At 42.1% G+C, this 13,741-nt stretch overlaps 1 protein-coding gene across 1 annotated transcript in view; it reads left to right on the forward strand.

Annotated features, from left to right (window-relative positions):
- The first annotated feature begins 12,254 nt into the window (after positions 1-12,254).
- LOC139690627 (organic cation transporter protein) overlaps positions 12,255-13,741 on the forward strand; it is a 113,615-nt gene continuing 112,128 nt past the window's right edge. Inside the window, exon 1 of the mRNA XM_071588115.1 lies at positions 12,255-12,485. Coding sequence (XP_071444216.1) covers positions 12,449-12,485 — 37 coding nt within the window. The 5' untranslated portion in view covers positions 12,255-12,448. The remainder of the gene's footprint in view (positions 12,486-13,741) is intronic.

Here is a 13,741-nt window from a genome sequence, read left to right on the forward strand (position 1 = left end):
GCTCGTATATTTAAGGATCTAGCTTCGTAAATTGCGCCGTATCAAGAAATAATATTTAAGAAGTCGCTGGTACAGGTATATCAAAAGGTTCCCAGAGATTGGAAAACGGCGAACGTAACACCAATACTTAAAAACGGAGACAAGGAGGAACAGAGTAATTATAGACCTATTTCCATAACATCCATTTCGTTCTAGCTAATGAAACATATAGTTACTAGCTCGATCGTGAGGTACCTCGATAATCAGAGGTTATTAATAAAAAATCAGCACAGTTTCCGAAAAGGTAGATCCTGCGAGACACAACTTGCGCTTTTTGTTCATGATATTCTTACTTCGGGAGAGAGCAATGTTCCAGTAGGTGCGATTTTTCTAAATTTTAAGAAAGCCTTCGACAAAGTACCTCACAGTATACTACTCGCAAAGCAAGAAACATATGGCATAGATAAAAATATCTAGGGTTGGATTAAAGAGTTTTTGAATGGTCGGGCTCAAAGAATAATGATAGATGGAGTTATCTCAAATGCAATAGAAGTTACCTCAGGTGTTTCCCCTGGGAAGTTTCATCGGACCTCTTTTATTCCTAATTTACGTAAACGACATTGACTCCGTAGTCACTAGTAAGGTACGTGTTTTTGTCGATGATGCTGTGGTTTACCGTGATATCCGTGATCCTGAGGACACAGCAGCTTTGTCAGATAACCTTAATGCTATACAACACTGGTACGACACTTGGTAATTAGAATTAAACTTAAAAAGGTGCGTAGTCATAAATTTTTGAAAAAAGAGCAATTCCCACCCGAACGCCTACTGCATTGGGAACAGCAAAATGAAATGTGTAGACTCAAGTAAATATCTAGGCGTTACCCTCACTCACGATCTCTCCTGGGTGAAACACATGCGGGGAATGTGTGGACAAGCTAACAAAACATTGGATTTATCAGATGAGTACTAGGTAAATGTCATAAAAAGGCAAAGATAAATGTTCTCTGTCGCTAGTTATGCCTCATTTAGAATACTATATGCTGCAAGTATATGGCATCCTCACGGAGTTGGATTAATTGCCGAATTGGATCGCGTGCAGCTTAGAGGAGCTAGATTTGTAAAGCGTTGTCATGATAAACTTAGTAGCGTATCCAAAATAATGGAGCTGCTAGGCTGGGAATCACTCAATGTAAAATTACAGATTAAAGCTCTTGCTTAAAATGGAAAAATACCTCTTTATCAATGATTTTGAAAATGTATTTTTGCCCCCATCGTACTACGGTAGGAGAAATCATGTGAATAAAATTAGAGAAATTAAGTGTAGAACAGATAGATTTAAGATGTCATTTTTTCCACGAACTATATGGGATCATAATAACATTGTCCGACAGCGGTAGAGTCATGTTCGGGTAAAAATTATTCTGGCGTGTGTTCACCCCCTGCCACACACCCTAATGGTGGCTTGCTGAGTACATAAATAAATAACATGGATGTAATTAATTATATTGTAATGATCCTCTTATAAACAGTTAAAAATAGATTTCCGTTAACAGTCCTTATATATATATACCTCAGCCATCAATCCACATTCTTATTCCAAGGTCAGCGCATTTCTTCCCATTTTCCGGTGTTTTTGCCTATTTCATTTTCCATCCTAATAGATGCTTGGTCAGCGATGATAGAGATGCTAACACTCACAGAAAAATTTGAGCTTTGAGAACTACCGGGTGTATGTATGTGTTTTAGCTTTTAAGTGTACTAATGGTGTATATTTGGGTCTCGAAAACCAGATAAGGTAGCAGAAGGCCCATATAAAATGCCGTATCCGCATTTAAAAATACACCCGCTATAATTATCGGGGATGCATAAGTTATTTTCACCAATTGCAGATAAGGGTAACTGCTGACATTATCCCATAACTGCCATTCCATACGAAGTTGGCTAATTCATAAAGAACATTCAGGAATTGTGATATTTTCATTTGCATTTGACATGTTTAAGAGGCGTATGCATGGTATTTCGTCTCAACATCTTGTTTCTTCAAAGCCTCCAAAAAATTCGCAGTGTAAGAGATAGCTTAACTGGCTTAAGCACTCGGCCGGCGCCGGGAATGATATCAAGGGGAATGATTTTTACACTCTGAAATGACTGCATTTTAGTGCACATTTAGTGGACGGCTCGGTTTAAAGTTACTGTCGCGGCATCTCCCGCAGTTTCTTCGAAAGTATATGAGGCATATCAGGCAAGTTTGCCCATCAGAGTGTATGGTTACTACTTGTCTTATAGGCAATCTGCCGCTGAAAATTGCATTACTTAAATATATAATTATTATTTATTTTAATTGCTCAAATACGGACATTTCAGCTCCTTAATGCTCATCATCGGCTTAGTGCTATTTAACTATCTTACGGCAAAGTTTTATTAGAAAATAAAAGGAATAAGTTTTTTTATTACCCACTTCTCTCAAGCTAAATATACGAGGGTCATCCGGAAAGTAGTACCCGAAATAAAGACACAAAAGTAAATATTAACAAACATAAAAAATTTTATTTGAAAGAGGATACTTTAAACTACTTCTCAACATAATCTCCAAGCAAATTAAGGCATTTGTCATAACGTGTGACAAGTTTCTGTATTCCTGCTGCATAGTCCTTCGCCGCCAGCTCATTGAGATACGCGAGGGACCCATCTTGCACAAATTTTTGCATAATGCAGATGGTGTTTAACAATTTCATGAACAATTGTTTGAGAAACATTGGGAAAATGCTCACAGATGTCATCAATTGTGACGCGCCGATCGTTCCTCACGAATTCGTCAACTGAGCTCACCAGTTGGTCTGTAATGACAGACGGTCTCTCCGAACGCTCATCGTCGTGTGTGTTCCCCCTCCCCATGTTGAAGTTGCGACACCACCGCCGAACAGACGACTCGTCCATTACATTGTCTCCATACACCTCCTTTAATTGGCGATGAATATCACATGGGCGAACGTTTCTTGCATTGAGGAATTTAATCACTGCCCTCACTTCACAACTGGCGGCGTTCTCAATTTTTTTAAACATTGTAAACAATCACAGAAACAACACAGGCAATGCTAGCGTCACGCAACTTGGCTCAGAGAAGGCAGACAAGCCACTGAAGCTATCTGACCTCGTCCAGCGGCTACTCGCGTCGTCAGCACTTCATGCGGCACGAACGGGTACTACTTTCCGGATGACCCTCGTACATTCATACCCTGCGTGCCGTTCCAGTTCGGAGTAGGCAGAGCCAAGAAAAAACTCGATTTTGGCTAATGATAACTTGTTCTCTTTTATAATTTATTCCAGACTGTCACATTCATCCATATTTCTTTTGCCCTTGTTACTTTCACACATTGCTTCATACGCGATAACTTTTTCCGATACTTTTAATCTTACTTGCCTTCTTCCTGCTTCGAATGTCTCTTCGACAGTAACTGAAGAAAGTTACAAATTATTGTCTAAACGGAGATTTTTCCGTGTCGTGAAGACCCACTGGAAGGGATTTGGATCCGGAGATGTTTGCACCTCATAGGCGTTGGCGTGATCTAGTAATGGTGGGAACCGTTCCCGTCCTCAAATTCGCACGTATGTTCTAAGAATACATCGCAACGATTGCAATACGCTCGGTAACCCAAGTCTGGAAAAGAGTCAGTACACGTTATCCTTATTGCGGACTGCAATCTGTGTTTCGCAGTGTATATACTCTCATTGTGAAACGCAAAAATTAAATTACCATGTTCCCCAAATAGCGCTCCCATCCTAAATTATTAGTTTTTAATAGCGAAATCAACATATACGAACTAAAGAAAACTACCGTCATTACGTGAAGGAAATATGATTACTGATTGATGATACCATGCGATCCAACACCATGGTGTGTGGCTACCCTAGACTCAAAACTCCTTTCCCTCCTAGCGTGGTCGGACAAGCATTATTTTATTTTGATCGCTTATTGTTAGTTGGAAAAATGGCATGTTAAATTTATCTGTTGCACACTTTATCGCTCTAATTTTAATGACACGATCTTTCTTACCAGGGGTAATAATAAATTTTCAACATCACTGCTAAAGAGGCATCCTTCCAATGTATGCAAGAGATTTAATCTGTTATTTGACATTTGCCCCGTGAGTGATTTCCAGCCTAGCTTCTCTAATAATTTTGATACTCCACTTAGTTTATCATAACAGCGATTCACGAATATCGAGGGGATCGAGATGGTGCGGGTGCGGCTAAAGTACTGGCTTCCCACCCTGAGGGCGCGGGTTCAAATCCCGGCGGTGTTGAATATTTTTCAGAGGTATCTCGATCCCTACTTGAGGTGCTTTGTGGAGAGCACTTTGAGTGAGTACGCCGTCCGTCGGATGGGACGTTAAGCTGCGGACCCCTTGGCGCCTTTCGTAAAGAGTAGGCTAATGCCGACGCCGGGTTCTCTCCACCCTTCAACCTTTCCTGTCTATACCCTATGGCGCAAATGACCTTAGCTGTCGGTCGCCTCCCCTCAAAACTACTACTACGAATATCGCTCCTCTGCGCTGCACGCGATCCAATTCGGTAATCAATACAACTTCACGAGGATCCCATATACTTACAGCATATAGTAAGTAAATGAGGTCTAATAAGCGGAAGATAATATTTCATTTCTATGCACTTTTTTAAGTTTAATTCTGATTGCCATGTGTCGCACCAGCGTTTTATAGAATTTAAATCATGATTGTCCTCAAACACCTAAATTATACTTGATATTTATTTCTAAAAATCCCAGATTTCTCCAAATTTTGTCCTTTGTTATATTTTAAATTGTTACTTGATAAACGTATATTCACTTTAAAGGCAATATACCTTTCAGTACTATTCCGGGGAGGTTTTGGATGGTCACCAACCTGCATTATTTGTATTTACTTCGTATCGTGTTGACTTCATCTTATTTGCCAACACTATTTCCATCTTCAGTTCTTCGCACCTTCTGCCTGGCTTCATGCCGTCCAAGAAGTCTCTTTTCTCGTTTTCACGTGCCAAAAAATCTCCCTTCTGGTATGACCTTCTGCTTCCTATACTTCTCGGTATTTTCTCCTCCAACTTTGCCTGCCTTCTGACTTCAACTGGTAACTTCCTATCTTCTCCCATCGTGTTTAAAGCGTAGTCATTAGTCTTACCCTCTGTCTCAATTACACTTTCTCCATTCTTCTCTCTTTGCCGATTTCTCATCTACGCTCATCGTCTTGACTGAAAGGCAATTAAGAAATTTTGGAGCGTAGTTAAAAACAGGAATTCGAACTCATAATCCATTGATATGATCGTTCGTTTACGTAGTTCGAGTAGTAATAGTAGCCCTTGAACAGTCACCAGACAAATCGACCTCACGATCATCTTTGTCTGCGACCGAAGAAAGCTGTTTTGTAATAAGAAACGCGATTCCCTCAATTACTCATGCTCGTAGGGTTTTCTACACTCTTGTTGGATCTCAATCGATTTTGCCGAAGAGAATTAATAATGAATGAGACAAGTTACGTAGTTTATGGTTTAATTAGTGTGACTGCGAAGGAGAGATAGGAAGAAACTGGCCGTTTGTCCACCGTTAAAAAACTTAAGTTGAAAACTACCCGTGCCAATTTTCCTCTGACCTAGCCCATGACTCCAACACTGCCCTCACTAAGCAGGAGATAACAACATTATCTCGATATCGCACTCAATTTTAACTTTTTACTCGATTAACATAGAGAAAACACCGTTTTCAGGAAAAAATCGGCCCGGGAATCATAACTAGGAAGCGTATGAGGCTGTTTTCTTAATGTCTCTCCGGTCGTGCTCGTATGTATGCAATTGGGATTTTATGGGTGCGAAGGCACTAACATTTTTAACTTGAGTGATGCGAAAATTTACGCATTATTTATTTACTATCCTTTTATTAAACTTGGAAGGAATTAGAAGATTTCGGATATAATCGGAAAACCGGAAGTGGCGGTTTATTTAGGGTTATTGTATTGATTTAATTGGTTAAAACTCCACTATAAAATAATTAAATTTCCTTCTCTATTTTACTATTTCGCCTAAAATGATTTATTTGAAAATATTGTATTATATTTAATATATTCTGCTCAGCGAATAGCAGTTTTTGGAAATAATCATTTACCACATTTATCTCGAAAAATGCCTTGAAGATATTTAGAATTTTAAAAATTTAATTTAATGGCACCCTTGTGGTGAAAAATTTACTAATTAGTGACTAACCTAATGTTACAACATTTTTGTAATTTAGTAAATTACTTTAGCTGTCTGTCGCCATATTGATAACTACAACTACCACTACTGGTTTAAAAATGTAGAATGACGAACGAATATCTAAATGAATAAATTAAGAAGTTATCGGTGTAATATTCGATTTTTTATTATGTCTTACAAAAGCACCGTTTTATAGCTATATACGTAGAATTGTAGGAATTTGCATACGCGTTTTACATACATAGTTAAGCCAGCAACTGAATTTCATTTTGTCCTCTAGCAAATGATAGTGTAAAAGATAAAGGACAAATATTTTAGAGTGACTCTTACGGAATTTCCTTTAATTTTATATGGAAAACAATGTAAAAACAAGAAAAAGTTGAGGCAAATACAATTGGGAACAGCCATCATAAAGAAATACTGATGTTGTGTCTTGGTGGTATTGGAAATTCGTACGGAGGGTTGGAGAAGTTACATCGTTGATTGTTTGCTATATTCTGAGGCAGAGTAATATTTTCATGTCAGTAGACTGCTTTTTATCACTTCCCACTTAAAATAGGAGTATGAAGAATATTTACGTAGATGGTTTCACGCTGGCCACATCAGATTTTTCTATAGCTGACAAATTTTTAGTACGTTCCAAAAATTTGCTGGGGTAATTTTGTAGGCTAATTTAATTTGCTAGGCTAATTGTTTTCCGGAATATTTCCAAGGCCCAAATTAGAATAAGATAATTGATAACTCTTTGAAGTTCTCTTAATCATCTCTCTCTCTCATCTCTAATGAGCGGAATAAGTAATTTATATCTTGGGTCATTATTTTAAAAATATCAACGTGAAACACGGATAAAAAAGCAATTTATTTGAGCACATCATTAATATTTAGATTCTTAGGCGTCTATGGGTCCATTTAAAGTCTGTCAAAACGATCCAAAGTACGAGATATGAGAACAAAGACTGTTTGACTGTCTACAAAATCATATTCGTAAGAAGCCTCTTTTGGTTGTTTTATTTCGTAGAACGTGTAGTTTTGCTTTGGTTTTCAAGTTGCTGCAACGCCTAAGGTCACATATTACACTATACTCAATCGAGAGAACTATGTTATGCGAAAACTATGATATGTGGTCAAGACGGGATTTAAAATCTTCCACCTAACTCAAGGCTAGTATTGCACTATTTTTAGAAATGTTCACTGTGGAATTAAGTCTCCCCCAAGGTGATAGAATTTTTAAGAATCAATTGAAACCTTATAATTTTTTCTTAAAATCTAATTGAAATAAAATAAACCTAATTTACTTTTTCCGGTGTGATAGATGTCCCATTTAACGTCAATCAGCTGAGGACAGAGGGGAGCTTCGAATGCTTCTTATGCAAAAGAATCTTAAAGACAGGGCACGAAGAAAGCATGCCTTAAATCAGCAAAATACGCTTGTTTTATAGGTAAATTTTCAATCGGTCATTTCGTCTCCCAGGCCCTCTCAGGTGCGAAAGCGTGAAAACGTTAGACGATGAAAGGGGAGAGAACACATTACGTGATTTCAGCCGTTATTTGATCTCATTGGGACGTCTGAATGAATGGCTAAATTAAAATCTTCATATTGCATGTCATTCGTTAACTAGTGAGAAATTGCAGTTACGTGGCCATTTAACAGAAAGTGAGGTGGCAGAGACAAAGAAGAATGTGACGTTCAAAACGTAATGGAAAATATTTGGCCAAAAGAAGGATGGGATGGAGGGACACCTTAAATTCACCCCAATCGCCCATAACCTCTAAGAAATGGACTTAGATGGGTGGCATATTGTTTGTACTAAAATGGGCCGGGGTGGAATGGATAAAATATTTCAACTTTAGGAATCCTCGGCACGGCAAGAATTAGACGCGGGGGGGGGGGCAAGAGAATCTTATTTTCGAGAGATTCATTTTCAGTGGTTTTATTTCATCAGAACGAGTCGTGGAGTGAAGGAGTTGGTTGGGAGTAGATGGCAAGGGCTAGTGGCGAGGGGAAGGAAGTCACGAAAATCCGTCGGTTCGAGGGCCATTTCGGACCGAGAAGTCCGCCTTCTTAATTTCCTTGGGCTTTTGTGCGAGGGGACCCTTTTCCGTCGAGCGTTTCGCTTCCGCATCGAGCAGAATTGAAGCGATCGCCAAGAGCTAAATTTACTCAAAAAGTGTGGTGTGGGTGCTGCGCGAAAACCAAAACGGGGAGTGGTGAAGGGAGCTAAAACCAAAACTCAATCCTCGTTTCCCACTTCGGAGTCAATCTCAGTTTTCTGAGACTCCACACTATCGGCGGCGGTTGGAAGGACCGATGGCACGTTTAACCGAATTGGTGAGCAGAATAAATGGGGTTTTTACAGAGCGGAGCGGGAACTGGAGAGAAACCTTGCACGGGCAGCCACCAAGGGGTCACACACTTTTACGCCCCGAGTTCGACGGAAGAAACACAGCATTTCAAGTGCACATCACGCGAGACTCGAGCAGGGCTCGGGATGTCACTAAGGAATCCGTCAACGACGGTACTCGAGCCCGGTCCTACGGTTTGGGGAGCCGGGAAACTAGTCATCCCATTGATCCGAGTCTGTCACTCCTCGCATTGGGTGCTCTTCTCCCGCTGAAATCCATTCTGGGGATCGGGTTAATGCGGTGCTTTGTGCACAGGCTTCCCACCCTGAAGACCCAGGCGTAACTCCCGTCAGGAGCAGAATTTTTCAGTGTCATCCCGCTCTCTACTTTGTTGTGCTTTGGAGTGTGTTCTACAGGTGAAGTCGGATGGTACGTTGTATTGAGGGCCCCTCGGCATCTTTCGTTGGGTGTAGGCTAATTCCGGCGCTGGTTTTCTCTCCACTCTTCCCACAAACCCTGGACATCCTACCAATACCAAATTACTCACCGATATATAGTGCCACAAATAATCTCAGCTTACGGTTATCTTCCATAATAACTAATACTTCCCTAAAATCAGTTGCTTAAATATATGTTATAGTGAAAATTTGATGATAATCCGGGTAAGGTCATCTTTATAAAGAGCTTCTATAATGAAGATGAAGATCCGTCGAAATCCGTGCCCAAGTTGAGGTGGGGGAAATGGTTGCGGGATTTGAAATCGGGAGACTTAGGACAGCGGAGGTGGTGGGAGATCAAGGCAAGAGTAGGCTAATGCCATCGGGGGCAATCGCCCAAAAACTCGGCCGCCTCATATCTTAGAAAATTAAAAAATATTATGTGAATTGTGCCTGAAGGAGAAGGATTTTTGTCCTCGACGAATTTTATCAGTATTGTGGGGAGATGGGGTTGTGTGTACGATATGTGTCGGCAATTGAGCCATACATGGAGAAAATTTGACAATATCGTGAACGACGGTAACACGAGAACACAAAGCGTTCAACAAATTATTCGAATATTTGCTACGAAAGCCTTTGGAAAGGTTATGATTCACTGACGGTCTGATCTTACTCGTAATCATCGCAAGAGTTTTCTTGAGAATTAGAAGGGTAGTAGAAGAAATTCATCCCCTGCGCTAGACAATTAGATGATGTTAAGGTGACTAAATACTCGTAAAAGCGATCAAGTTTCTAACGGAAAACTTAAATAAATTCCTCCTCTCTCGAGAAATTCGCCATCGTAGTACAAATATGAAGCTGGCTCCAATAAAACAAAGAATTTCTCTGTGACAGATTCACTTTCTGGCACTTTGGCCCTGAATTCTGGACCTGGACTAAGTTGAGAGTGAAGCATCTCCTGAAGGAGCGTGAAAAGTACCCTCTGCGCGAAATACTGAACGTTAAGGGTATACATGTACTATGTTTTTAATACGCTGAAAGCTGTGTTAAATTAACATACCTCCTAATGACTAAATTGCCTACCATTCTCTATGCTGGCATCCCAGCATGCCATGCACTAGCCCATTGCGTGCGGCTCGCAAGTTATCTCCATTCAGCATCCGGCGAGCAGCCTTGTGAACGTGTGGCAAGGGGTGTCACTAGAGCATAATTTAATATTAGGAATTTGCGAGATTGTATTCCATAAGATCATGTAAAAGAAAAGGGCAGATGATAGCAAGGGTTTTTTTCTATCAGGAATCCATAAAGTTTGTTATGAGCGAGAACTCTTGCGTGTATTTCCACATTTCGGGAGTTGGGGAGTGTATTTCTCTCATGCGGCCTGGACGTCTATTACTTGTGAAACTAATTCTGAATATGGCGGAGTTGTAAGAAGTGTGGATGAATATTAACGTTAGAACTTGGAAGATATCAGTTCAAGACATTGTTTCCCACCGTGACTATTGATCAGAATTAATTCAATTGACCACTCCAAAAGATAACGCCACCAAGGGCCTGACATGCGTGTTTTTAACCTTCCGACACTTCGTGGGGTCTGTTGATAAAATTCCCTCGGTGCACCGAGGGAATCATGCGTCCTCCTGAGTCTCCCTGAAAGATAGCATTGTGGGGAAGGTGGCATTCCATTGGATAGATTTTCGGCAAGAGCGTCTTGGCGCGAGTAACCCCTTTTATTTCGGCTACTCGGAATAAAAAAGAAAAACATTAAGCTCTCTCTCTCTCTCTCTCTTTCCCACTACTCTCCTGCGTACTCTTCCGGCGGGGAAGCAAGTCTGGAGGGGAAGGGATGGTACGCATGCGCAGGTGAGTGTGCTCAAAAACACCGCTCTCGGGTGCATGGGGAGATATACGGAGATCGTGAGGGGGGCAAGGGAGAGAGGGAGGGGGGATAAAGAGGGATTGGGGAAGGGGGAAAAGGGGAAGAGCGGAGGAGCAGAGGGGGAGGAGGAGGTTTGGGGTGTGTGATAGCTGGATTGGGAGACCAAGTTTCTGGAATCGAGAGAACGGGCGAAAGAGGTATTTCGAGGAGGGGGTTGAGGAGGAGAGAGTAGAAATTCTGGTGGCCGAAAGTCGCGAGTGACGTCAGGGATTTTGAGCACGACGTCATGGATTTCCTCCAATGGGAGAGAGACCGCGAGGGGAGCATTGGCGCCAAACCCGTCTACAAGATCTCCACTACTGTTTTCACGTTCAACTTTTGCCATTCCGAAATTACGTCAACATCAATTCTGCTTTGGTCCCTCTCACAACCACCGGGATACACATCTAAAACTCGAAGATCAAATAGTTACCGGCTGGAATCTACAGTTCAATTATAGCCAGAGTTTACAGAAAGTCGAACCAGCTTAGCTTAGTAGTCTTCTACACTTCAATTTGATTTGTTGTCTCAGGCGTAACTTTGTGGAATTTACATAACATATTGAAATGTAATGAAATAATTGACTTTGTAATTCCACACACTTTATTTAAAAACACACGACCCAGGTTTCGACGTTGAACGTCATCATCAGGTGGTCCTCATAGAAGCACGCTGGCTATATATATATATATATATATATATATATATATATATATATATATATATATATATATATATATATATATATATAGCCAGCGTGCTTCTATGAGGACCACCTGATGATGACGTTCAACGTCGAAACCTGGGTCGTGTGTTTTTAAATAAAGTGTGTGGAATTACAAAGTCAATTATTTCATTACATTTCAATACTTCAATTTGAGTTAGTTACTTTTTTGTTTTTCATTCCTTCCCCTCTCTTTCGCATCACCAGCCGTTTTTCTCCCTACTCTCATTTTTCACCATCGATGTCATTCTATTTTCACTTCTGTTGACTTCGATGGATTTGAAACACCAAAGGGTGTGTTTGAGAAGAAAATGATAAGCGCCAGTGGTCCAGGAAATTCGGCAACACCGAGCGAAAATCTGGTGTGACGTCATTCTCAACTCACGGTAGATGATAGGAAAGGGTGATGGGTGAGGGGGGAAGACACGTGTTTGTGGCCGAGGGGAGGGGGGAAGAGAGATATTTCGCGGGTCTCGAGGATGAGGGGGTGGCGGTGCTCCCACGTTGTCGTAGACTCGAAGGGAGGGGAATGGAGGGAGGGTTATTAGGGGTGGGGGTGCAGTAAAAGGAGCGGGGCGCGCGAGCGCCGAGGGGTTTCGGTTGGGACCGGTCGAAGCTGCCGCCCAGTCCCAGTTTTCCCGAAGCGCCATCGGTCTGTGGTTGCTCGAAGCGGAGGAGGCGGCGTGGGGTCTCGCAGTAGTGCGTGGAAGGCAGTGAGGCGGCGCGGTGTGACCACAGGGTGCCGACGGGGTCCTCATCGCGGCATTTGGCGCCGGTAACGAGTGGGGACGGTTGCTCGCGGCCATGGATCAAGACCTGGAACAGATGATGGGCCTCCTGGGTGAGTGGTCACTTTTCTTCCTCCGCTCCACAACATGTGCCCCTCCCCCAACGGGGTACCCGAGGGGGAGCCGGCGAATTTGATTTGAACATCCCGCGGAAGATTCATCTCACCGTCTCCGAACATCCCCCGCTTCCCGATTAAAGATTTTATTTTCTTTCGCGTCCGGGTGTCCACCGAACTGCAATGTTGACATATTTTAATTCATGATCCGTTTACAGGGTGTCTGAATTATATTTTTCCCATTCGATTCTGTTCCTTAGTTATGAGGTTTTATCGGCGCCGGGTTTCTCCTCCTCCGCCGTCTACTCCTTCCCGCATACTTACCTCAGACTTTACTAGTGAAAGTTTACTTATCGACTGGATCCTCTCACGTGTGGTTTCACATGGTCATTCTAATAGAACTTTGTCCGGATGATAAAATAACGTGGCCGTGTGACCTTTTTCTGGGGAACTTCTGCGTCCGCCGGTGGCCGAGTCTGACGGGCGTCCCCGCCGGTTTTGGGGATGCCGGCGATCGATGCTCCCCCTCACGCGGAATCATGAATGCCATCGGAGGGGATCGTGCGGAGGGTGGGCCGTACTCGCTTCCATTTCCGTTCTGATCGCGGCCACGTGGTAGAGATATCGTCTCGCTGATTTTGGTTGGGAGTCGCCCCCGCGTCGAGGGAACGCCACCTAAGAAGAGCGCTCAGATTCCGCGAACGCAGGCAACGAATGCGATAGCCTCCAGCGTCTACGGTATGAGTTCACTTCAGTCATCGTCGAACACCCGCTCGGTGGATCATTAAATTGACTGCGTCCAGTGTGCGGCAATTGATTTTGACGCCTAGGTACCGAGCGAGGGAGGGAGTGTGGGAATTCAGTGCGGAAAGCATTCTAGGCAGTCGTTTTGGGGCAAGTCCATTTGGAGCGCCTGGGAATCCTCGTCAAATTAGAGTTTTAAAAATAAAAAAATACTAAAAGGGGGAAAATGTACATTGACCTATTTTCAGGAAAGGTGCCAATTCTCTAAAATAGAAATCACAATCATGAATGGGAAGATATAAAGGGGAGAAAAAATATTGCAAACAGGAATTGGGGTAGAATGCCAACGCATGCACGAGATCCGGGCGTCCCGGGAATAGCTGGGAGTTTTGCATGACGCAATATTTAAAATTTCTACGTCTTACTCGCCTCTCCCATTGATTGCCATGTAGTGATTCGGGTGCTATCAGATGCATGGCACGATGTTTTTTTTCAGTTTCAATTTAAAT

The sequence above is a fragment of the Hetaerina americana genome, unplaced genomic scaffold (genome assembly GCF_022747635.1).
Source record: "Hetaerina americana unplaced genomic scaffold, ioHetAmer1.1.p SCAF_1, whole genome shotgun sequence".
NCBI lineage: Eukaryota > Metazoa > Arthropoda > Insecta > Odonata > Calopterygidae > Hetaerina > Hetaerina americana.